Genomic DNA, 25,578 nt, shown 5'->3' with positions numbered 1-25,578 from the left:
TTCGAAAGAAAAGTGTGTTGGGAAAAGAGAGGGTGGAAACCCAAAGGAGAAACAAAGAAATTTTAAGTCCTTGTTGCAGTAGCTGGGGGAAGTGAGCTTGGAAATCTCTCCAGCACAATGGTTGCTGGCTGGGAAGAAAGATCTGACTTAGACACAGAATAAGCTGCTTGTACTGGGTGTGTTTGTGAGCCGGGTGAGGTTTTCTGTGTCGCTGGGCACCTGAGGGAAGTTACATGGCTGGGGGGTGGGGTGGGGGGCGTTAGAATGGAGTGTGGGTGTCTGTGGGCGCGTGCACGTGTGTGTGTGTGTGTGTGTGTGTGTGTGTGTGAGAGAGAGAGAGAGAGAGAAGGTAAAATTAACTTTGTCCTATATGTTGGTTTCTCTGCTACAGTCTTAAGGAACTTGCAGCTGCGTTTTTACAGTTTCAATTACAGCGTTCTCTCTAGGATTGTTGGTATTATTTGGGTGATGATGAAGGCAAGGATTAAGAACAGAACTGGACAAGTGAAAATTGAATTTGGATTAACCACAGTTTGATTAATTTATTCATAAGATTGTGACTATATGAATTTTTTTTCTACAACGTATCCTTAGTTATCAGGTGTCCATTCAATTTTAATTGACAATATAAGATTCCTGTGGTTACCCTGTGTACAGATTGCCTAGGGGCTCTGCAGGGATTGTGGGAAGAAAAGCTTGGACAAGTCTCCATTAAGATCTGAATCAGGCGGTTGGAAAAGAAGAGAATAAAACCAACTGAAAAGAGAGGAACAAGTTGTTAGTGTTGCCTACTCTGCTTGAAGGAGAACCCTCCTCTCAGACAAGAGCTACTTTCTGGCCAAGAATTCCAAGCTCGCAGAGAAACCTGTCCCAGGCACAGAAGTTGTTTTAACATGATGCAGAATTGTCACAGTAACTAGTGCAATCTCCGTTTACTGACTGGCAGTTTTTACAAAAAGGAGATGGGGACAAAGGGTGCAAAGTCATCTTTGTTTTTCAGCGGGTCACTTTACTTATTTATTTTTATTTTTTATTTTTGAGATGGAGTCTCACTCTTACGGCCCAGGCTGGAGTGCAGTGATGAGGTCTTGGCTCACTTCAACTTCTGCCTCCTGGGTCCAAGCAATTTTCCTGCCTTAGCCTCCTGAGTAGCTGGGACTATAGGCGCCCACTACCACGCCTGGCTAATTTTTGTATTTTTGGTAGAGACGGGGTTTCACCATGTTGGCCAGGGTGGTCTCAAACTTCCGACCTAAGGTGATCCGCCCGCCTCAGCCTCCCAAAATGCTGGGATTACAGGCATGAGCCACTGCACCCTGCCAGCGGTTCACTTCAGATGCTGCTTCTGAGTGTGTGTGGGGGGCTGTGCGTGGGGGACAGATCTTCTGTTGTTTTAGGGCAGTGTGGTTTATTACTCTCCTTTGACAGGTATAGGGTTTTTTTTCCCACCTACTTCATTGTGTCTCCTTTTAATTTTGATTAATATTCTGTTTGGGGCAAGCAGACTTGCATTATATCTATATATCAATATATATGTAGTATTTTCTGTTTGTTTATTTGGAACAGATAAAATGATCTCAGAGCCCACTGCATCCTAAAATGGATATTTATAGACTTAGCCCATGAACAACATGGATTTAGACTATTTTTTTTTATTGGATTACTACCCTTGTGTTTATTTTGAGTTAGTTCAAAAGTTCTTATGTGATTTTTCCCCCTTTATTTATTTTTTAAAACTGTGTGGACTGAATTGTTTTTCTTCCAGGGAGCAAGATACAAATTATCTGGATCTGAAACTCGCAGCCTAAATTACACTTTGTGCTAGTAACACAGATGTGTTCTGGTAGTAGTAATAGCACAGGAGTAGTAACAGTAGTTTGTTATAATGCTACAGATCCATGTTTGGAAATGCAGTTGATTTGCCTGTTGCAAGGAGGGGAATGGACATCAATTTCCCAGGGTCATCTGGTTCCTCATTATTAGTTCCTATATGGCAAATGAAAATGCATTTTCAGGTAATTGTTGAGATCCTTTAGTGATTATTGTATTGTTTATAAAATAAATCAGCAGATGGTATTTGTTTTCCCAATTGACGTGATCCCAAGATTAACAAGTATTATTTGAGAAGATGAGAACTGGGTGAACCATCTTGCTCTTCCTTTCTATTTCGGGATACCTGCTTCTTTGATGGATGGTCTCTAGGACTTCAGAGGGAAAGGCTCAGGACAGACTTAGACCTTGGGGAGGGTCTGAGCCAATCAGCGACTTACATTCACTCAGTTGCCATCTAGTAGGTGGTCCTCCCTTAGAAAATTGGTGGCTTTCTGGCAGTGTTTGGCCCTCTCTTTGGGGAAGTGTGGATTACTAGAGTGCAGGCGACAGAGATGGCCTGGGATGGACAGCTTAGTCATCATGAAAGAATGTGTAAGGCATCGGGTGGCCCCTGAATTCTGTCTGACACATTTGTTTTCCCAGAAATAGAATTGCATTGGAGAGCTGGGGCCCAGTTATTAGAAATATGGGGGTGGGGTGCTTGTACTTGTTGCAGTCTTGTGGCTTCTCATAATCTTTTCTCTCCTAATCCTTCCTCTTGCCTACATGTTGCAATTCTGATGACTTTTTGCAGCACACAGTTCATTTTTCTTCAGCATCCCGCTCAGCACACTGGCTTCCTTTATGTCTTAATGGGCATCCGTCTTTCCTTTTCATGTCATTGATTCTCACTCCTGGCCCCCACCTTCCCTGTATGCTTATTGAATAGGTGCTTAAAAAAAACAAAAACAAAAACAAAAACAAAAAAACTTTACCTTAGATTGTTATGATCATCTTATCCATAGCAACAAATGAAAGTACACGGTCTTGATTGAATGCCAAGGCTGCAGTTCAATCTAGGAAGGTTTGTCTGCTATTCATAAACTGCTTAAGATGTTTTCTTGTAGTTTGTGACATAAGCAGAACGCTTTGATTTGGTTTCTTTCTACAGCTCCATTTTCAGTCCGGCAGCACACATTACTCTGCGTACAAAACGATTGAACACCAGATTGCAGTTCAGGTAGGAAACGCAAGAGATTCTGAAGCTTGAATTGTCTATATGTAGGTCTCTTGTGTGTTTTATTCTCCGCCCCTTCCCCCAACCGAGATGATGATGATGATGGTGATGGTGATGGTGGTGGTGGTGATGGTGGTGGTGGTGGTGATGGTGGTGCCAGCTTGATTACTGTTTTTCTTTGCTTAGGGAGGGATCTTGAATTGGGAGTAAAATGGGGTGGCACAGTGTGAATGGGAAGGCTTAAAGGGAGAGGTGGGAGAGGAGGCCGTGCGACAGCCAGAGGGTTGTTTCTGGTGGATCAAAATCATGTTAAGTGGTGCTAAGAATATCTCTTTGGACCTGATCATCCTGAAATGTTGATTTCTCTTGGACCTGTCGATGTATGACACTAAATGTGCTGGAAGGGAAAGGTGACAGATCCCGGCTTCTGATGAGTGTCCTGTTTCCTGCTCACGTAGTACTTCCATTCTCTTAAATCCAAAGGCTAAACAAATCATGGACTAATATAGACTCGGAGCTGAACTGATGCCAGCAAAATGCAGTAGAGGAGGGAGAGCAGACTAATAGGATTTTCGTCTGTCTGCCTGGCCTTGCTGGGATGGATGTACCTCATGGTGTAACTAATGGTACCAAAACTTCTTGAGTGTTCTGGGTTAACCCTTCGAAGGGATTCTCTTGAAACCTTTTGCTGTAGTGTTGAAGTCTAGCTGGAGAGCCTTCTTCTCTTCTAAGTTGATGTTGGTTTGTTAGATCATTTGCGTTATTCCATGACTTCTTTTCTGGTCAGGAGCCCTTGCAGATAACTTGTCTGTGTGTGTGTGTGTGTGTGTGTGTGTGTGTGTATGTGTATCTGTGTGTGTGTGTGTGTGGTCTTAGGTAGCTGCAGCCACAATGCATCTTTGTAGCTCTGTCATCTCAGATCTGCATCTTCCTCGATAAGATTTCCAGATAGCTGTTTGCCCCAGGTAAACGGAATTATTCCGCCAGTGGAAAGCATGAGTCAGCAGACATTTTTATTTGGTGCATTCCTAGTGTTTCTGTACTCATTTTCAGGCCACAGCAACTTATTTTAAAAATATATGAGGCTGGGTGAGGTGGCTCATGCCTGTAATCCCAGCACTTCGGGAGGCTGAGGCGGGCGGATCACTTGAGGTCAGGAGTTCGAGACCAGCCTGGCCAACATGGTGAAACCCCACCTCTACTAAAAATATAAAAGTTTGCCCGGTGTGGTGGTGGGCCCCTGTAATCCCAGCTAATCAGGAGGCTGAGGCAGGAGAATCACTTGCACCCGGGAGGCGGAGGTTGCGGTGAGCCAAGATCATGCCACTGCACTCCAGCCTGGGTGACAAGAGTGAGACTCTTGTCTAAAATATATAATATATATATATTTTTTTCTTTTTTTTATTACTTCTGTAGTTGTGCTGCCGACCTTCGTGTGTGTGTCTTTTGGGGGAAAGTGTGACTCTTGATTTTACCCTTCTCCACTCCTAACTGTTTCCAAGACTGACGTGTCTTTAACTTGAGGCTGCAGTTGTTCTTTCTGGCATGCTGCCCATTGGTCCCTCCTTCCTCCTTTTGATGGACAGCATAGTAGATCTTGCTCCCAGAAAGTGCTTTAGATGCAGGACTTGGTTAGAGAATAAGCCCAAACCCTAACTCCTGGTGCCTGGGTGGATGTACAACTCTTGGTGAACGGGTGGATGTACCACGTCAAGGCCTCCTACATCTCGGTAGTGCTGGAAAATCTTGTTGCCTGGGGTGTGGGAATTGTTGAGTTTGAATAGGATAGTGATCTTTATCTTGGTGTGGAAAGGCTGGCTGGGGCCATGTCACTGGGAGACTAGCCCGGACCGGACCGGCTGTTGTATCTTTACACCCGTTGCTGAAGTGCCCCTTGTTAGGCCGAGCAGTTCGTCTTTCTCCAAACCACCTGGCACGGTGCAGGCCATGGGAAGCTCTTTCTCAGGAGGAAGATGGAGTAAATTACAGAGCTCATTGTTTTGGAGGACTGAAACCATTACTATTCCTCCATGAACAGGTAGTATTGTTCTCTGCTTCTATTTGCTAAGGCTTGATGCCCACGTGGGCAAACAGAGAGACATTTTATTAGAGACCCAGCACCATGCTTTTGCAGTGTTCATTCTCCCTCAGTCTCTGCTAGACCCGCACAAGGCCAAGCTAAATGGCATCTAGCTGTAATTTTAGTTTGATCATCAAAGGATAAATGGCAAAAAACAAAACCAAAGAAGCAAAGGGAAAAGAAGGGGCAAGCTTAGACAAAATGAAATTGTTCCCAAAGTACATTGGGGAGCTCATAATCTTTTTGCTCTGGATACAGCATAGAGCAGACATGTTCCTTTCACTCCATTCTCCAACTTAAGGCTAAATGCAGTGTGATTGTCGGGGGCAGAATTATTGTCCCTGGAAACTTAAAACTGTTTAACCTTAATAAATACTAAATTTCAATAGAAGCTGAGCTTGTTGCTCTCCTAAGCTACATCCTAAAATAACCCAGAGTACTATGACCCTGTGCATCACATTAGACTCATACTCTTTTTCCCTTCCCATCCCTCCTGTAATCTCAGGACTCAGCCAAGCTCACCGTTTATATGAATGGCCTTGAGTGATTCTATAGACACGTCACATTCTTATAAAAGGTTTGGACACAATAGCAGTTGCTATGTTTAGATCTTTCCTACTTTTGACAGCCTCCTAGCTCCCCTTGGTTTTGAAAAGACAAGAGCAACTCAGCTGGCCACGTTCTCCCAAAATGGGTAACACAAATAAAACTAGAAAGAAAATTAAAAGTTTTTTTAATGAGACGGAGTTTCGCTCTTTGTTGCCCCGGCTGGAGTGCAATGGCGCGATCTCGGCTCACCGCAACCTCCACCTCCCAGGTTCAAGTGATTCTCCTGCCTTAGCCTCCCGAGTAGCTGGGATTACAGGTATGTGCCACCACGCCCGGCTATTTTTGTATTTTTAGTGGAGATGGGGTTTCTCCATGTTGGTCAGGCTGGTCTCGATCTCCTGACCTCAGGTGATCCGCCTGCCTTGGCCTCCCAAAGTGCTGGGATTACAGGCATGAGCCACCACACCCGGCCGAAAATTAAAAGATCTTTTAGAAAAGACATTGTTTTAAAATTCTACTGACCTTTAAAATGTTTTATTGAAGTATAATTTACATGTAACACAGTACACAGAACTTTAGTAGAGAGTAGAGAGGTGGATGAAGTTTTCCGTATGTGAACGTCCATGAAACCATTACTCAGATCAATATATAGAATGAGGTTGGGACACCTTTATTGTCAAGGGCCAGACAGCAAATATTTTGGGCTTTTTGAGCCGCTCAGTCTCTGTTGCAACTACATTTGACCCTTGAACGGCACAACACGAGTTTGAACCACATGGATCCACTTAGACATGGATTTTCTTCTGCCTCTGAGACAGCAAGACCAACCTCTTCTCTTCCTCCTCTTCCTCCTCAGCCAACTCATCCCAAAGACGGCAAGAATGAAGACCTTTATGATGATCCACTTCCACTTAATGAATAGTAAATATGTTTTTTTATGATTTTCTTAATAACATTTTCTTTAGCTTACTTTATTGTAAGAATACAGCATATAATATATACATAAATTATATATTAATTGACTGTTTATGTTATCGGTCAGGCTTCCAGTCAACAGTAGGCTATTAGTTAAGTTTTTGGGGAGTCAAAAGGTATACTCGGGTTTTCTTTTTCATTTTTTTTTGAAATGGATTCTCACTCTGTCACCCAGGCTAGAGTGCAGTGGCGTGATCTCGGCTCACTGCAACCTCCGCCTCCCAGGCTCAAGCGATTCTCCTACCTCAGCCTCACTAGTAGCTGGTACTACAGGTGCCTGCCACCATGCTCAGCTCATTTTTTGTATTTTTAGTAGAGATGGGGTTTCACCGTGTTAGCCAGGATGGTTTCAATCTCCTGACCTCGCGATCTGCCCATTTGGCCTCCCAAAGTGCTGGGATTATAGGCGTGAGCCACTGGGCCTGACCTATACTCGGCTTTTCAACTGTGCGGGGGTTCGGTGTCCCTGGCCTGGGGGTTCAGGGGTCAGCTGTACTCAGCGCTTCTATTGTGGTTTGAAAGCAGTCAATGATAAACCCAAAGGAATATATATATATATTCCTTGTTGTGTCTCAGTAAAAGTTTATTTAGAAAAAAACAGGCAGTTGCTGGATTTGGCCCTAGAGTCTAACTTCTGATAAAGAGCTCCCCAGAAATCTGCCTTGTTTCCCCCTTTTTCCAGTTATTTGGCTTCTTCCTCTCTGCCCTGCCCCCACTGAAAAGTCTGTTAGTTTTATTTATCACTGTGGATTAGTTTTGCCCAGTTTTTGGCTTCATGTAAATGGAATCTTACAGAATATAGTGTTTCATGTCTGGCCACACTCAGCCTATGTCTGTGAGTTTCATCCATGTTATTGTGGGTAGCAATGGTTTGCTCTTTTTCATGGCCAGGTAGTATTCCACTGATGAATATACTTCAGTGCATGCATCCTTCTTACATTGTTGGATATTTGGGTTGCTTCCAGTTTTTTTGCAATTATGAATAAAGTTCTAGTAACATTCTCCCACACATCTTTTGGGGAAACATATATTTCCATTTCTGTTCATACACCAAGAGTAGACTTGGAGGGGCATGTGGTAAATGTATGTTTAGTCTTGCACTGACCTTCTGAGAGAGACTTGAGTGCTGGATTTGAGTATTGTCATTGCAACAGGGCCAGTAGTTGTTAGGTATGTGAGTGATACTTGTAGGGTGAGCAGTACATTTATCTAGGTGTGATCAGAGGCCAATTGCCCAAGCTCCGGTGCAGGCCCCTTCATGCAGTGATTTGGCCTTTGGCCCCAGCTCCTAGGAACTCCTCCCACTGTCTCCATTAACCTGGGAGGAGGACTAGCAGGCTGAATTCCAGAGGTGGACCCACACTGCAGATGTGTATAAACAGAGCTGTCTCCCAGGAATGCCCTGCAGGTGATTATAGATAATGTTTAGGCATCTCTATTGCCTTCATGAAGAAAGCCCTTCCAGCACTCCTACTCTCAGCATTATTCCAACCCCATGAGCACTGTTGTGATGAAGGTCAAGACCCACAGAAGATGTTTCCCTTGGTTTTCGGAAGGGCTACTTCTGAGCCAATTAAGCCTTTGTTTTAGGAGCGTTTTGGCCAAAGGTTGATGTTTTAACACCAAGTCAGATGTGATTTAGGAAAAACCTCCACATGCAGCAAAAACAAACTGTGTAGACCTTTCTTGGTTGTTATTCTTTTTAGATTTGAAGTAGTTTGTGTGTGTGTGTGTGTGTGTGTGTGTGTGTGTGCATGTGTGCGCCTGTGCGTCCACACAAAGACAACTAGGAGAGGATCCAGAAGAAATGGACCATTTTATTTGTTTACACAGCTGAGGAGTGGATACTGTGCAGTGGGGGTTACTTTCCCTCTTGTTCTCATGCTTGCAAGTTCCCATCTGAGCTTTACCAAAGCATAACCTTCTGCTTGGTCTTAGACCTCCTCCACCATGAATCAGGCCTCCTCCAGGGCCTGCGTGCGTTTTGGAGCCAAGGAGAGAAGAATATTAACTGGAGAGTGTCCTTACCCCATGTTGGCCACTTATTCCTGTATGTGAACTGGATGTTCAGTCTTGTCCGTGTCTTAACATTGCTAAGATTCCTGGGGTGTGTTGACACAGAGTCTATGTCTGTGTCTGAGTATACCCTTCATACTGTGATGAGCATGGCCAGAAATTAGTACCAGCGGACTGGCCCAGCATTGAAGAATGAGGTGGCAGTGTTTGCAGGGCGCTTGACTTTCTCCCACTTCAGGTTTTTGATGGGGGTCTCTTGTGTTCTGGGCCTTTCCTCTCACCCATCACAAGTTCCCTGGCCTTCCTGTTTTCATGAGGATTTGCTCTTGGCTGAGCCAGCAGATCCAGGCTAAGTGAAGAACTCCTGGAAACAGGTTCAGCCCTTGGTGCAGTCACTTCCTCATGTTTCCTTTAGAGCTGTAGCAGACTCAGGCTGTGACATTTCATGTCCATTTTCCACAAAGGAATGAAGAATTAGAAAGAGATCATTTCACTAGAGTAGTTTGATAGAACCTGTGGATGCCAGGTGACTTGCTCAAGACGTTCATTGACTTGCTATGGTGATGAGTTTTAGCCTAATTAGTTAATTTAAGTCCATACCTCAGAAGAATGTTCATTCATGAAAAATATTTGCATCTAATGTGTGCCAGGCCACTGGAGAATTCATCAGTGAGCAAAACAGACAAAAATCCCTTGCTCTCACCAAGCTTAAATTCTAGTGATATTTTAAATACTAACTTATAAACACCCCATTCCCAAACTGAGTTAGGTTTCCAGTGTAGTCCAAGAGTTAGATTTTCTTTTTCTTTTATTTTTTTGAGACAGAGCCTTGCTCTGTTGTCCAGGCTGGAGTGCAGTGGCACCATCTCGGTCCACTGCAACCTCTGCCTCCCGGGTTTCAAGCGATTCTCCTGCCTCAGCCTTTTGAGTAGCTGGGATTACAGGTGTGTGCCACCACACCTGGCTAATTTTTGTATTTTTAGTAAAGATGGGAATTTCACCATGTTGGCCAGGCTGGTCTTGAACTCCTGACCTCAGGTGATCCTCCTGCCTTGGCCTCCCAAAATGCTGGGATTACAGGTGTGAGCCACCACGCCCGGACAGGAGTTACTTTTTTTTTTTTTTTTCGAGATGGAGTCTGGCTTTGTCACCCAGTCTGGAATGCAGTGGTGTGATGTCAGCTCACTGCAACCTCCACCTCCTGGGTTCAAGCAATTCTCCTGCCTCAGCCTCCTGAGTAGCTGGGACTACAGGTGTGTGCCACCACACCCAGCTAATTTTTGTATTTTTAGTAGAGACGAGGTCTCACCATGTTGACCAGGCTAGTCTCAAACTCCTGACCTCAGGTGATCCATCAGCCTCGGCCTCCCAAAGTGCTGGGATTATAGGTGTGAGCCACTGGGGCCTGGCTGTCATTTTTTTCTTTTCTTTTTTTTTTTTTTTTGAGGCGGAGTCTTGCTCTGTTGCCCAGGCTGGTGTGCAGTGGCACGATCTCGGCTCACTGCAACCTCTGCCCCCTGAGTTCAAGTGATTCTCCTGCCTCAGCTTCCCGCCAGCCGTCATTTTTAATCAGGGTTGTGATTTTCAACCTACTGAAGTTTGAGAATTGCTGCCTTAGAGTCTTCTGAAACCAATCAATTGATCACTTATTGGCTGTCCCAGTCATTTTCACTAGCCAAATAAAAAGTGAGGGCTGGTTAAGTACTACACTGGGATAACATTTTCTTATTTTGAATGAGAAATTGGACTGCCCTTATGTTCCAGTGAGTTTTTGAGGCCTTTATTTTCCCATTCTTATGTGAAGACAGCCAGATACTTTTGCAAAGCTTGAGAAAAATCATTTGCTTATGGAAGAGTAGCTTGGACAATAAGGTGCTTAGACTTTGGGGTCAGAGGCAATAACAATAGTTAGTAATAATAGCTGCTTATGGTTATTGAATTCGCTTGAGAGGTCCAGTGTTAAATGCTTTTTGTGAATTATTATTATTATTTTGAGACAGGGTCTCACTCTGTCACCCAGGCTGGAGTACAGTGGCGTGATCATAGCTCACTGCAGCCTCGACCTTCCCGGGCTAAGGTGATTCTCCTACCTCAGCCTCTTGAGTAGCTGGGACTACAGGTATGCATCACCACATCTGGCTAATTTTTGCATTTTTAGTGGAGATGGGGCTTCGCCATGTTGCCCAGTCTGGTCTCTAACTCCTGAGCTCAAGCTATCCGCCTGCCTTGGCCTCCCAAAGTGCTGGGGATTACAGGCGTGATCCACCGCACCCAGCATCTGTGAATTCTTTACTGATTCTTCATAACTACACAGAGGGAAATTTGAAAGGTGTAGTTACTGGTATTATCACCATTATCCTCATTTTGTAAACAAGGAAACAGATACCTGAGATATTTTGCCCAAGGCCAATTAGGATTCAAACCCAGACAGTGTGACTAGAGAGAGACTGCCCTACATAGGCTTATGGTAACTATTGCCTGCTCAAAGTAATGCTCACAAGGGTCTAGGGGTTCCCTTACAGCAGTGGCTACCAACCAGCCTTCTGGGCAACACACATAGGAATCACGTGGGACCTGGTAAAAAGTACAGAATCCTGGTTTCCACTGCTTGGAGATTCTCATTTAGGGACTAGGTCAGTGTTTCACAAGCTCGAGTATCACCTGGAGGGCACCCGGAGAGCAGACTGGGAATCTACCCCCAGGGTTTCAGGTTCTGTAAGCTTGGAACGGGTCCTGACATTTGCAAGCTTTTAATTACTGCTGTGTTCCTTCTCTGGGGATAGCTCTTGGAGAACCACTGGACTAGGGCAAGGGTTCCCAGCTTGGACTGTTAGGTTATACTCACTCAGGAAGCATTTCAAACAATATTCAGCCCAGGCCCTGCCCCAGACCAACCGAGTCAGCATCTCTGGGGGTTGGGGCCTGTGCATCCCTGAGTTGCAAAAGCTTCCCAGCTTTTAGTGAGCAGGCCTGGTTGAGGCATGCTGGTCTAGGGGATCCTGGAATCTGCTACCACTTCCCCACACTGGATGATTCTAAGGCACACACACTAGAGAACAACTATTGTAAGCCTTTCTTATTGGTTTGTTTATTTAATTTTAATTTTATTTATTTATTTTTGAGATGGAGTCTCACTCTGTTGCCCAGGCTGGAGTGAGCCATCTCGGCTCACTGCTACCTCTGCCTCTTGGGTGCAAGCTGTTCGCCTGCCTCAGCTTCCCAAGTATCTGAGATTACAGGTTCTTGCCACCACGCCATGGCTAATTTTTGTATTTTTGGTAGAGATGGGGTTTCACCATGTTGGCCAGGCTGGTCTTGAACCCTCACCTCAAGTAATCTGCCCGCCTTGGCCTCCCAAAGTACTGGGATTATAGGTGGGGGCCACTGCACCCTGCCAATTTTTAATTGTTTTGTAGAGACGGGTCTCACCTTGTTGCCCAGGCTGATACAGTCCATTTTAATAGGCAAGGAAACAGGTGCATGGAGGTGAATGGGTTGCTCCCAGTTCTTATCACTTGGTGGACACGGGACAAGACGAGAATCCGGGAGTCCAATGCAGCTTTCTTTCAACACGGCTTTCTTTCTGTCTTTCCAGGAGAGGTTATCATCTTGTCTAAGCCAATAGCAATTGGATTACATTGGCCAGATAAAATAAAACAATCTAGTTTTACCGTTTTTACTTATATAATTTTAAAACTTATATCTGTTTTAATTATATCATTGTGTTTGTATGAGTTGAGATATTTGTATCTGTTCATTCTCCACCATATTAGGGCACTTAGTTCGGAAGAGGGCTGGTGAGGATACCAAGAGAATGTCTGGTAGTCTTTAACTGGAACTACCAGAAAGAAAAAAACAACTGTCGTATCAGCCATAAGTGTGCCTCTTATGGGCCACGGCAGGTGGGCCTTGAGGTCTGACCTATGGCAGTCAGCTGCTGGTATTTTCTTTTCTTTTCTTTTTTTTTTTGTTTTTGAGATGAGTCTCGCTCTGTTGCCCAGGCTGGAGTGCAGTGGTGCGATCTCGGCTCGCTGCAACCTCTGCCTCCCGGGTTCAAGCAATTCTCTGCCTCGAGCCTCCTGAGTGGCTGGGATTACAGGCGCCTGCCACCATGCCCGGCTAATTTTTTTGTATTTTTAGTAGAGACGGGGTTTCACCGTCTTGACCAGGCTGGTCTTGAACTCCTGACCTCGTGATCCACCCACCTCAGCCTCCCAAAGTGCTGGGATTACAGGCATGAACCACCGCTCCCGGCCGCCTGCTGATATTTTCTTAGCATAACTTCATTTTGTAAATTCTACTTTATAATATTTATTTTATAAAGTCCTTGAAAATCATGGGATTGTTTAGCTGAGCACAGAAATTTCTAAATGGGTTGTGACTGACATTTACAGGCTTATCAGGCTTAGTAGTTAATTTGTTTCTTGAGTTTGATTTGGTTGCATTGTATCAAGTCCTGATCAAACAGATAAGTGGTTGCTTCTTTTTTTTTCTTTTTCTTTTTTTTTTTTACTGGTTTGCCTTGAAATCTTAGCATCCGCTTCAATTAAACAGAAATGGCATTACTTATTCCTGGGGGTTCCACCAAAACCACTGGATGGATGGTAGTGTGTTTAATAGTTAATGAATACTACATTGAAATGTAAAAATAAAGTTTAAAAGTAGGTACATTTACTATATTATCTCTATATGTTATAAAAAGAAACATTCACATCAAACATATGTGGAGTCTTTGAAGCATCTTCACAAAATCCTAGTGTTTTAAGGGGTGCAGCTAGGAAAATACTTGGTTATACCACATTCCACCCAGATTGAGGCTCGGTCTGGAAACTAGCATGTCTGTGTCTTTGGTTAGTAGTAGGGGCTGGATGAGATAGGATGACTTAATGCAGGACTTCTCAGCCTCAGCACTGTTGACATTTTGGGCTGGAGAATTCTTCGTTGCAGGGGACCATCTTGTGCATTGTAGGGTGTTTATTTTTAAATTTTATTTATTTTTATTTTTATTTGAGACAGAGTCTCACTCTATTGCCTAGGCTGGAGTGCAGCGTTGCGATCTTGGATCACTGCAACCTCTGCCTCCTGGGTTCAAGGGATTCTCATACCTCAGACTCCCCAGTAGCTGGGATTATAGGCGTGCACCACCATGCCTGGCTAATTTTTGTATTTTCAGTAGAGATGAGGTTTCACCATGTTGGCCAGGCTGTTGTCAAACTCCTGACCTCAAGTGATCCGCCTGTCTGGGCTTCCCAAAGTGCTGGGATTACAGGCGTGAGCCGCCACGGTCGGCCTGTAGGGTGTTTATTTAGCACCATTCATTGACCTCTTCCCTCTCGATGCCACTGGCACCCAACAAAAATGTGACAACTGAAAATATCTCTAGACATTGCCGCATGTCCCCTGGGGATCAAAATCATTCCCTGGTTGAGAACCTCTGACTCAGTGTAATAGTTTAAAGCATGCACCCTACCATTGGTATTATACTACATTACCTTTGCATTTTAAAGAAACAGGTACGAGTGGAGGTGAATAGTTCAGTTCCTGCTTCTGGAGTCAGGTATATCTATCTGGTTTGAGTGTTGGCTCTGCTAAGCTTCAGTTTCCTAAATCTGTAAAATGGGGATAATGGCAGTACCTGTTTCTAGAGTTGGGAGATTAAACAAGGTAAGATATATAATGATGTGGGCAGTACGATGATACAGGGAAGCGTGCTTGATAAATGTAAGCTGCTATTTTTACCATTGAGGATTATGAAGTACTTGTTTGCACATTTAGAATATGCTTTATCCCGACATGCATTGTGTATTTTTTATTTCCTGTCAAGAGTATCACGCATGATAAATTTGATAACTTGGACTATCTTTGCTGGGTAACAAAGATTTATGACTCCTATTCCTGTTGGTTGCTGTTTGCATTTCTCTTATGTCACTGAAAATTTTTTGCTGGGTCCTTGTTACATTTGACTAGAATATAAGCACTTCTGAAGGGCTAAGATTGTGTCTTACTCAGAGATTGTGTTTTACTCATACTTATATCCCTGTAGCACCATGCACTAATTCCTGGGACATCGTAGGTGTACAACTAGGGGTGTGAATGTGTTTGAATATCTAATTGTGGGCAGAAAGGAAACAGTATATAAGTGAGATTGGAGTAGGTGTATATTAGAGGTAGCAAAGTGTGCTTTTAAAATTTTTAAATAACAGCCCCTTTTATAATATGAAAGACCAAAAATAATTTGTTTTTGTGCTCAGCCAGGTAGTTTGAGATGAGCATTCAACCCCTTTGTCAACTTGGTGTTCTTTTCCGTGTATCTTAGATTTTGATTCCAGCTCTCCATCAGTGTGTGAATTTGCACTGCTGTCTTAGTGACTATGGCATCACCCAAACAGTGGTAACCAAACAGTTGGACTGGTTTCTATTTCTATGACCATCTTCTGATTTTCAGAATGTTTGGAGGTTAGTTGGCTTTTAAAAGCAGTATTACCTTTTTTTTTTTTTTTTTTTAAATGTCAGGCAGCATTACCTGTCAGATCATAATATTTTCATACACTTTGACAATTGTCATTCATTCCTGCAGGGGACTTCAAAACAAATTTTAAACAAGGTGTTTTCCTACTTGTGGATGGATGAGCCTGCACAGACAGATTCATTCTTTTCTCTTCCCAAACCTCGTGCCTCCCAGATTTTTGAGGTTGAGATGAAGCACCAGAATAAATAGCTTTGGTTGCAAATCAGAAATCTTCCAAGGCTTGAAAATGGATGTGTGTGATAGTAGCCCATCCTAGGGGGACTGGAAGATTATTTTCACTAGGGCTTTGGTGAGGCTGCCCTGTAGGGAAGAAGTCTTGTGTCAATAGTTTTTAAGTTGATTCAGTAAGCATTGTTGATGATTGAAATTGAAGAATTGTGAAGACAATTCATCTTGAGGAACAGAGAGCATAGGGTGTGAGCCAGGCTGCTGGGAGCAGACATTGACATACGGGCCGTCATCAAACTAATTGTTGTTTGAATTACCTGTTATGATCCGATGACAAATCTGCCTTGCTCCTGCCACTGGAGCAGAAAATGTAGCTTGAATTGGCGTGATGTTAGCAAGTGTAAACTGTACTTCAACAAGATGGATAAACCCAATTATGGGGCAGACCTGTAGAGAGAAAATCCATTTAAATCTCATAATGTTAAGCAGAGCTGTGTTTAATTCATTTGGACCAATTTGGGAATGATGTATGAGTGTTGGTGAACATTAGTCAAAGGGGGGACCACTTGGGGGAAAGGGATGTGCCGATGCCGCAGGCCACTCGGGGGAGGCAGCTGGGGTGTCGTCTCAGCAGCCTGCACTAATGGCGGGGAAAGGCAGAAATGACCGAACGATGTACTGCCTGCTGTTGGGGAGCAGCGCTGCGTAAATGAACCAATAAGGAAAACATATGAAGCAGAAAGGAGAGGAGTTGTTTTTCCTAAATACTATTGACAGCCCAAAACATAAAGGAAATTTGAGGTTCCCTTTCTCTATTTCTAGACCCTGAAACCCTTATGGGCTCTGCTAAGCCTTGTTAACAGGAGGCCTAGAAAAAGCTCTTGCCAGAAAGCTTAATGATGATTTGAAAGAGAGAAAGAAAAAGGACAGCTAAATTTAAATTGATATCTTGGGGCATTTGATTCTCTATTGGAAAGCAGTTAAGAGGGATTATTATTTTGAAATATATGTATTATGCATATTTGAAATGGAGTCTAGAAGTTCTTGTCTATTTAAAAATCTCCCTCTCTATTTTTTAATAGCTACTGAGTGGTGACCCAGCTTTGCGCATAGTAGGTGCTTAATGTATACTGATTAGGTGAATGAAAGCATTGAACTTGAGAGGCAGTTTTCAGAGCTAGATATTGGTGTTTTCTGTACCTCAAACTCATTAGGATGTATAAGGACCTCATATCCTAATTTCTCGTAGTAGTCTTTTTTGGCTTTCATTCCCAGGAATTTTGTGATTTTTTTTTTTTTGAATGGAGTCTTGCTCTGTCACCCAGGCTAGAGTACAGTGGTGTGATCTCGGCTCAGTGCAAGCTCTGCCTCCCGGGTTCGTGTGATTCTCCTGCCTCAGCCTCCCGAGTAGCTGGGACTACAGGCACCCGCCACCACACCCGGCTAATTTTTTTTTTTTTTTTGTATTTTTAGTAGAGATGAGGTTTCACTGTGTTAGCCAGGATGGTCTCGATCTCCCGACCTCATGATCCACCCGTCTTGGCCTCCCAAAGTGCTGGGATTACAGGCGTGAGCCACCGCGCCTGGCCAAATTTTGTGATTTTTATATAATAATATATGATTCCACTTTTTAAAAATATATATATATATTTTTTATTATACTTTAAGTTCTAGGGTACATGTGCACAACGTGCAAGTTTGTTACATATGTATACATGTGCCATGTTGGTGTGCTGCACCCATTAACTCGTCATTTACATTAGGTATATCTCCTAATGCTATGATTCCACTTTTTATCCCTACTCCTACATTGTTGGTTTTGCCAAGGATGTTCTTAGAAGACTCCAACCCTCTTTTATGTGGGGAGGAGGTGCTAAAGCCCCCTAGTGAGTTGGTATTGTTTGTTTTTTTTTCTCTTTTGGTTTGGGAAGTTTTCTTCTTTTGTGGAGTGGACTGGCCTTGGAGACTTCGCCTGTTGAAAGGAGAACTTAAAAGACTGGAGTGCATAAAGAGCTTGGCAATGGACCGCCAAGACATTCATGGTTGTGCACTCTTGCCTCAGTACCCATAAATCTAATGATTGGGAGTGCTGGGTGTAAGTGGAAGTTAAAGCCCTAGGATTTTTTTTCTGTAACTGGGGACAGTTCATTGTATGAGGTCATGGTGCACATCGAGTGCCCATTCCAGGCACATCTTTTGTCCCAGAGTCAAATTTGTTGGGATTTTATACCACTTTCTGGTGTTCTCCAAGTTTCAGCTTAGTTGCAGAACCAGTAAAAGAATGACAGTAGGCCGGGTGCGGTGGCTCACACCTGTAATTCCAGCACTTTGGGAAGCCGAGGCGGGCAGATCACTTGAGGTCAGGAGTTCAAGACCAGCCTGGCCAACATGGTGAAATCCCGTCTCTACTAAAAATACAAAAAATTAGGTGGGCGTAGTGGCATGCACCTGTAATTCCAGCTACTGGGGAGGCTGAGGCAGGAGAATTGCCTGAACTGGGAGGCGGAGGTTGCAGTGAGCGGAGATGGCGCCACTGCACTCCAGCCTAGGCGACAGAGCAAGACCCTGTGTCAAACAAAACAAAACAAAACAAAAAAAAGATAATAAACAAAGACCTCACAGTTATGTTTCAACACTGAATTCTGAGAATCTGAATTTCTGATCTAGTTACCAGTAGAATGTACGTAAAATACTTTGAGAAAATTTAAATTAGCATCTCCACCAAAAAGCCCCAGCACATTTAGCCCTTGATTTGACCTGCCCAATGGGAGTCTTCCAAATCATTTAAGAACAAGTAAGTATTATTAATTAAATGAACTTGGAAGAAACATACCAGGATGTGCTTCCAAATCTGATGGTATTTGTGCTGAAAGATTCATCTCTTGTGTTCCATGAGTTTTATGGGGGACTCTGTCTGGTTTGGCTCAAAAGCATTTGTCAGGTTTATACTCCTGAGGGTGGGGTATACATAGTGTGAACTGGGCAGGCAGTGAATAAGGAATTTCTGGAGAACAGACCCTTAAGGAAAAGAAAGCTTCCGCTTTGCGGGTCAGAATGGCCCGTGTATGTTGGGGGCAAGTCTTTTCAGGGCCTTCTGTGGTTTTTGTCCTGGTGAGCTTACTGCTTTCTGATGTAATAGCAAAGCTGAAATCTTGCAGTAATGTGCAGAGAGGAATTTTTGTCCTTTGGATTAGCTTCTAATATATAAATATATAGCAAAAGACCTAGGACTACTTAATTTGATACAGAAATGAAATAGTGAGTTATCTAGATAAGGGCTTGATTGATTTATGAAATGTATCAGACTCAATTCAGTAGTGTTCCAGGAGTCAGGAAGTTTGGAGCTAGATTCTTATCCTTAAAATCAAAAACAAACCTCCCCTGCTTCCCTCCTCCTGGTCTTAAGTCACTAGCTTTTATTCTGGAACCCAGAAGCATTTGTTTCTTTTTCTTTTTCTTTTCTTTTCTTTTTTTTTTTTGAGACAGAGTCTCGCTCTGTCGCCCAGGCTGGTTGGAGTGCAGTGGTGCCATCCCTGCTCACTGCCAGCTCCGCCTCCTGGGTTCATGCTGTTCTCCTACCTCAGCCTCCTGGTAGCTGGGACTACAGGCGTCCACCACCACGCCCGGCTAATTTTACGTATTTTTAGTAGAGACGGGGTTTCACAGTGTTAGCCAGGATGGTCTCGATCTCCTGACCTCGTGATCTGCCCGCCTTGGCCTCCCAAAGTGCTGGGATTACAGGCATGAGCCACCGCACCCGGCCAAAGCATTTGTTTCTTAATAATTGCTGAAGAAGCCAAGAGTTTCCTGTTAATTAAAAAAAAAATCACTGATGCAATGTATAAAGACACTTTTTTCTTGAAAGAGAACTTAAAGGAAGATTTGAAAGTGCCTCTAAGCTAAGAACATTCTTACCAAACCACCAGTATGTTTTAGGCAGCCTGCTTTGCTTTGTGTTTTCTTGTCACTTGTCACTGTTGCTACATTTTCATAATGGTGAAAGCAGATGAGAAATGTCTCCTCACAGAAGATATGATTTGTGAAGCTGTTTCTGTCTGAAGAACTGGCATTCAGGGCTTGAATTTGAGCAAGTAAAGGGCATCAATAATGTGATGCGCCCCTTTCCTTGGAAGAGACCCGTCCTCAAAAAAAAAAAAAAAATAGGCCGGGCGCGGTGGCTCATGCCTGTAATCCCAGCACTTTGGGAGGCCGAGGTGGGCGGATCACGAGGTCAGGAGATCGAGACCATGGTGAAACCCCGTCTCTACTAAAAATACAAAAAAAAAATTAGCTGGGCACGGTGGCGGGCGCCTGTAGTCCCAGCTACTCGGGAGGCTGAGGCAGGAGAATGGCGTGAACCCGGGAGGCAGAGCTTGCAGTGAGCCGAGATGGCGCCACTGCACTCTAGCCTGGGCCACAGAGCAAGACTCCATCTCAAAAAAAAAAAAAAAAAAAAAAAAAAAAAAAAAAAAAAAAAAAAAAAAGAAAAAAGAAGTAAAAAAAGAAAAAAAGGGGAAAAGCTGTGTTTTGCTTGGTTGACTTTTCAGCTTGGTTAAATTTGCCAGTTTATCTCTATCAGAAAATAAATCCTAATACTCCTGCCATGATTTTGTCATTTTAGGATTGTTTAGGAAAAGCATCAAGTTAGTTTTTGCTGATTGGGTTGGTACCTCCACCATCCTTAACTGTTTATTTAATAGTCATAAATTGAGAGTTTTGGTGTTTCCTACCACCACCCTCTTTGGAATTTTTGGTCAAGATCATCTCCAGCCACCAAGTTTGCATAGCAGTGAAAGGAGCCCGACAATGACTTAAATGTGACGGGAACCAATGATGTGACTCGTAAAAAGTACACACAGAAAACCACATGCCACATGCAAAGCAGATATGGTTTTGATTTCGGCCTCAGTGGTTCTCTTATCGTTTCTTTCGCCCTGAGAGTGGATTTTTATCTTTCGATCTGACTTCTGTTTTGGTCATGGTTTGTGGTTTCCTTTTGCCATCACAGCTTGTATGTTTGGCTGCATGGGAACCAAAGTGACCAGGACTCCTGGCCGGTGGAAGTCTCAGGCAAGGCAGCCCCAGCATGCCAGCCCCTGAGAATATTGAGACTGCAGTGGCTTCAGAGTTATTGCTCCGGTCCTGCTAGATCACAGGCTCCCCACCTGGGGATTCTTATCCCTCTGTCTTTGCTTCTTATGTAATACCTCTGTGGACTATTTTGGAAACATCTAGATCAACTTGTGATTGATCTTCCCATTTTATGTATTTATCCTGGTTCCTTGCTTTTCTATCATCTCCTTTGGGAGGGAATATTTTTCCTCATTAACTAGTTTCCAGGTCAAAATTTCTCCATGAGGTATGAACTTCTCTTTATCTCAGTATTTAATTTCCACCACTTTTTTTTTTTTTTAAATAACATAAGGCTGAAACTTTTTATTTTTATATTATTTTTTTTTTAATTTTTTTTTTTTTTTTTTGAGACGGAGTCTCGCTCTGTCGCCCAGGCTGGAGTGCAGTGGCGCAATCTCGGCTCACTGCAAGCTCCGCCTCCCGGGTTCACGCCATTCTCCTGCCTCAGCCTCTCCGAGTAGCTGGGACTACAGGCGCCCGCCACCATGCCCGGCTAATTTTTTGTATTTTTAGTAGAGACGGGGTTTCACCATGGTCTCGATCTCCTGACCTCGGGATCCACCCGCCTCGGCCTCCCAAAGTGCTGGGATTACAAGCGTGAGCCACCGCGCGCAGCCGGCTTAAACTTTTTAATTGAGCAGGTTACTTAATTGCTGTGTGGCTCTATTTTCTCATCTGTGAAAAGCAGGTTTACTGGGAAGACTGGCCTATCACGGGGATTCATGTGAGGCTCTGTCACAGGGGCCTAGTCCAGTACCTGGCACATAAGAAAGGTTTATTGGGTTTATGACTATTCCCAGTGGGGTGTTTCTGGGCAAACTGGGACAGCTGATTACCCTAACACAGTTGTTATTAAAACTCTTGCCAAGCTTACAAGTGGTGATATACTGTGGTGCATATCTCTTTTTTCCCCTGCTTCCTTAGTTACCTCACAGCAGAATCTGGACTTGAATTATTTCTCCTGAATAAGAGTAGTCCAGAATACCCTTTATTTTTGTTTTCGTTTTTGAGATGGAGTCTCACTCTGTTGCCCAGACTGGAGTGCAGTGGTGCGATCTCGGCTCATTGCAGCCTCCATCCACCTCCCGGGTTCAAACAATTCTCCTGCCTCAGCCTCCTGAGTAGCTGGGACTACAGGTGCGCACTACCACGCCCGGCTAATTTTTGTATTTTTAGTAGAGACAGGGTTTTGCCATGTTGGCCTGGCTGGTCTCGAACTCCTGACCTCATGTGATCTGCCTACCTCGGCCTCCCAAAGTGCTGGGATTACAGGTGTGAGCCACTGCGCCTGGCCCCAGAATACCCTTTGAAGAGAGTTAGGGTGAAAGAGTCCATGTTGTGATGTCATTTGTCTCCCCATGGAGGGAAACCAAAAAGCCTGGGGGTGAGACGGGACTTATAATATTATATTTATTTAGCTTCTGATGGGCATGAAATTAGTGACAGCAAGACAGGAATTTGTGGCCTTTTGGTTGTAATGTCTACTCTGTTTTTGTTTTTTGGTTTTTTTTTTTTTTTTTTGGTCAGATTTCTGTTGCTTAGTACTTCATTAAAAAAATAAATTTAGGCTGGGCGCGGTAGCTCACACCTGTAATCCCAGCACTTTGGGAGGCCGAGGCGGGCAGATCATGAGGCCAGGAGATCGAAACCATCTTGGCTAACACGGTGAAACCCCATCTCTACTAAAAATACAAAAAATTAGGGCGTGGTGGTGGGCGCCTGTAGTCGCAGCTACTCCGGAGGCTGAGGCAGGGGAATGGCATGAACCCGGGAGGCGGAGCTTGCAGTGAGCCGAGATTGCGCCACTGCACTCCAGCCTGGGCGACAGAGCGAGACTCTGTCTCAAATAAATAAATAAATAAATAAATTAAAAGTCATCCTTTTCAATTCTCAAATGACAGAGGTCTGCATCCTGCCTTGCGAACGTATTAACACTCCTTTCTTTCTTTATATGGGGTTTTCCTTGGCCTCTGTGGTCAGGCTATTGTTTGTCTGAGTTTGTAATAAGCGTGTAACAGCCTGCAATTTGCCTCAAAGACAAGTGGTGTTAGTTGGTTACTAGGGACAGGAGACCTTTGGAACTTGTGATTGGAAGCTAACTGCTCCAGGGTCCCTGGGTGCCTGTGTCATATGGGAGAAGGCACTGGTGTTTTACTGCAGATGAGTCTGTGCACACAGCGTAGGTCAGCTTGCTGGAACTTTCTTGTGTGTCTCTCTTGAGGAAGCAATCAGTTAGTGGCCGCAAACCCAGGCCTGTTCACACATAAACTTAGATGACAGCGATGCAGTAGGGAGCTTGTCCAGAATGATTTATTCTCAAGAGTGGTGAAGACATAACTTCGATTCTCCCATTCGACTTGAAAACAACCATTGTTTTCTTAACACCTTCTGATTCCAGAAGGTACAGTTTAAACCTCCCTCATTTGCAGCAGGCTGAATTAAAACACAGTGCTTTGGGATCTATTTATTGCTATCTGTCTTTAACCTTTCAGAAGCCAAAATGAAAAGAGAAATCAGAAAGCAGTGTTGGTCAATAGACTTTCCCCCAGCACTTACCTCCTTTTTGGTTTGGGGAGCTGTAAAACAGTAGGTTATACCCTCCCACCCTTCCCCAGCCCCCTTCAGAAGAAGATTTGTATTTCAGCAGGCTTTGTGAATCAGAAAGCTAGGTTTTTTTTTGTTTGTTTTTTTTTTTTGGCATTTGCCAGAACTCTATAGCTGTTCAGTGGCCTTAGGCTGCGGAAGGCCTGTTTTCCTCCCCTCCTTCACTCTAATTTGTCCCGGGCATTCTGGCTGATGGCATGGCTTTTTAGCAAGAGCAGTGCCTTACTTCTTTAATTGGTTAGTTCCTCTAAGTGATGATTTATTCCCTACCTATCAGAAATGTCTTAATTTACTTCATCGCATAGTCCCCCCCCCTTTTAAGTCCCCTCCCTCTAAAAAAAAAATTAATACCAACAACAAAACTATTTCCCCAGGCAGTGCATTGTGAGATGAGGCATTTTTCTCTGGGGAGAACCTTGTCTTTGTGTAAGGCAGTGGGGAAGAATTAATTAAGGGAGAGGATGAAGCTTAATAATTGAAGTTAGGGGCCCAGGAGCTCTGAACACTCCTAGGTCTGCTATTAAATTATCTGGCTGCAGATAGCTGGTTCTCTGGGTCTTGGTTTGCTCATCTGTGAAATGCCTCCACAGGATGGATGCAGTGGTAAGACCAATTAATTAGAAGCCATAAAAGTGTTGTTTTATCTGAAGTTAAGCGTTTTTGTTGTGATAAGGAGGCATTCTGGGATGATGGATAAAGCGCTTTGGCACTGAAGTCAGACGTTAGCTGGGGACTCAAGTCAGCAGTGTCCGTTTATTGCCTGTGGGACCGCCTTGAGCCTTAGTTTTATCTATAAAATGGGGATAAAACCTCTCAGAGGATTAAATGGGATAACATGTACAGCGCCACAGCACTGACACAATGGCCCATGCTAAGGAAAGAGCAACGGTGGTTACTTAATTGGAAAGGAAATGATACCTGTGATCCTGGCAGGCTCTAGCTGTTGCTGGGGTACTTTGGTTCCTTTTGCTTCTAGGGAAGGCAAGTGGCTACTTTGTGGTTGGTTTTCTTGTCTTTTCAAACTTCCATCAGTTCTGGTTAAATTTCTTCTGCTTCTGAGAAGCTGTAAGAGATGAACCCTATTCTCCTTGTCAGATGGATATCAAAATAGGGCTTTCAAATAGACTTCAGGATCCTTCCATGGAATGAAACAAATTCATTTGCTACCCGTTTTCACTCTTATTTTAGTGACCCCCTCCCCCAAGACATATAATATATAAACACATACATTGATTTTCTTTCTTTTTTCTTGTATTACTACAAGGATCAGTTTCTTCTGGCCTAAGTCCAGAAACAACATGCCTGTCTTTTTTCATTGTTGAGGAAAAACAGTCTGAAGGCACCATAATTCCTTAAATTGGATTTCAATTCTTGATCCCCTTATGTTCGGTAAACAGAGTGTTATATGAAACATCATTGTTTAGGAGCAAGAGGCTGGCAGCCTTGCTTTTTTTTGGGTGGAAGGGTCCTGGATTGGAGCCTCCTGGGGTAAGGCTGTGGGTGGGGTCCCCTAGAGGTGAATGCCCCCCCTTCACTTGGGATGGAGGCATTAATCCCTTTCCAAAAAATGCTGGTAGAAGTTGGGAGGGCTGCCTGTTAGTGAGCAGAGTTTAGCTTGGAAAGAAGCCTGTAGTTTGTGTGTGTGTGTGTGTGTGTGTGTGTGTGTGTGTGTGTGTGTGCATTCTTGTTAACTCTATTAGTGCCATGGGCAGCCGCCACTTCACTTGAAAGCTTTGGAATTTCTATATTCAAATCAAAGGCACCCAGAAGCAAAGATGAAGGGGACAGTGTGATCTTCAAAGATGAGGGAGTAATAAAGTAGTGGGGAATATTTTCCTGGGTAATTCTGCACCCCCGCCCCCACCTTTACAGAAACACTAAGAGCCTTAGCCACTTCCTCTTTCTTGGTGGTTATGTGGGTACTCAGGCTCTGGTCAAGCCATTGGCTGTTTATGGAGCAGGAGACAGATGACTTGGGAAAGCAACATGAAAATGTCTTGGGTTGGTTTCGAGCTTGCATGGGGGGAGTGAGTCAGTAGATGTTTCTCGGGTTCTCTCTCTTCCTCTCTTGCCTTTCCTCCTGTCTTTGAGCTTGTTTCACTCTGAGAGTACAGGCTTGGCACCCACTTACCCAAGAACTGATTAGTTCCTAAAAGAAGCACTGAGTTGATTGCTTACAGAGATGATGTAAGCTTTGCTCTGGGGTACATCAACTTGGATTTCTCATGCTTTATCTTATAAAGCCTAAATTAACAGCTGGTTTGGTTTGAGTTCGCCGGGATCTGACTAAGGGATTAGAGTCCATTCTCAAGTGAGTCAATCTAGTTTAATTTATTTCAGGTCTATCAAAAAAGATCAATCAAAGCTCTTTTGAAAGTAAAGCTATAATCGGTCTGCACACTTACAAGTCACTGTTGTTGCACTTGGTGTTTCTCTCTGGTGGAAAAATGCTCAGGCTGTGGTTAAGAGGATGTA

General features: G+C 43.7%; 1 protein-coding gene across 31 annotated transcripts in view; it reads left to right on the top strand.

Moving 5' to 3' along the window:
* The window catches only part of TCF7L2 (transcription factor 7 like 2), a 217,968-nt gene that overhangs the window by 10,849 nt on the left and 181,541 nt on the right, over positions 1–25,578 (top strand). For 17 of the 31 annotated variants that reach the window (XM_032177600.2, XM_032177728.2, XM_032177580.2 and 14 more), the window contains exon 4: positions 2,984–3,052. The exons of the other annotated variants lie outside the window; for them this stretch is intronic. In XM_032177600.2, coding sequence (XP_032033491.1) covers positions 2,984–3,052 — 69 coding nt within the window. The remainder of the gene's footprint in view (positions 1–2,983; positions 3,053–25,578) is intronic. 31 annotated transcript variants of the gene reach the window in all.

Source organism: Hylobates moloch, unplaced genomic scaffold (genome assembly GCF_009828535.3).
Source record: "Hylobates moloch isolate HMO894 unplaced genomic scaffold, HMol_V3 SCAFFOLD_3, whole genome shotgun sequence".
Lineage (NCBI taxonomy): Eukaryota > Metazoa > Chordata > Mammalia > Primates > Hylobatidae > Hylobates > Hylobates moloch.
The sequence above is the reverse complement of the archived record's forward strand: the minus strand, read 5'-3'. Positions and strand labels throughout refer to the sequence as shown.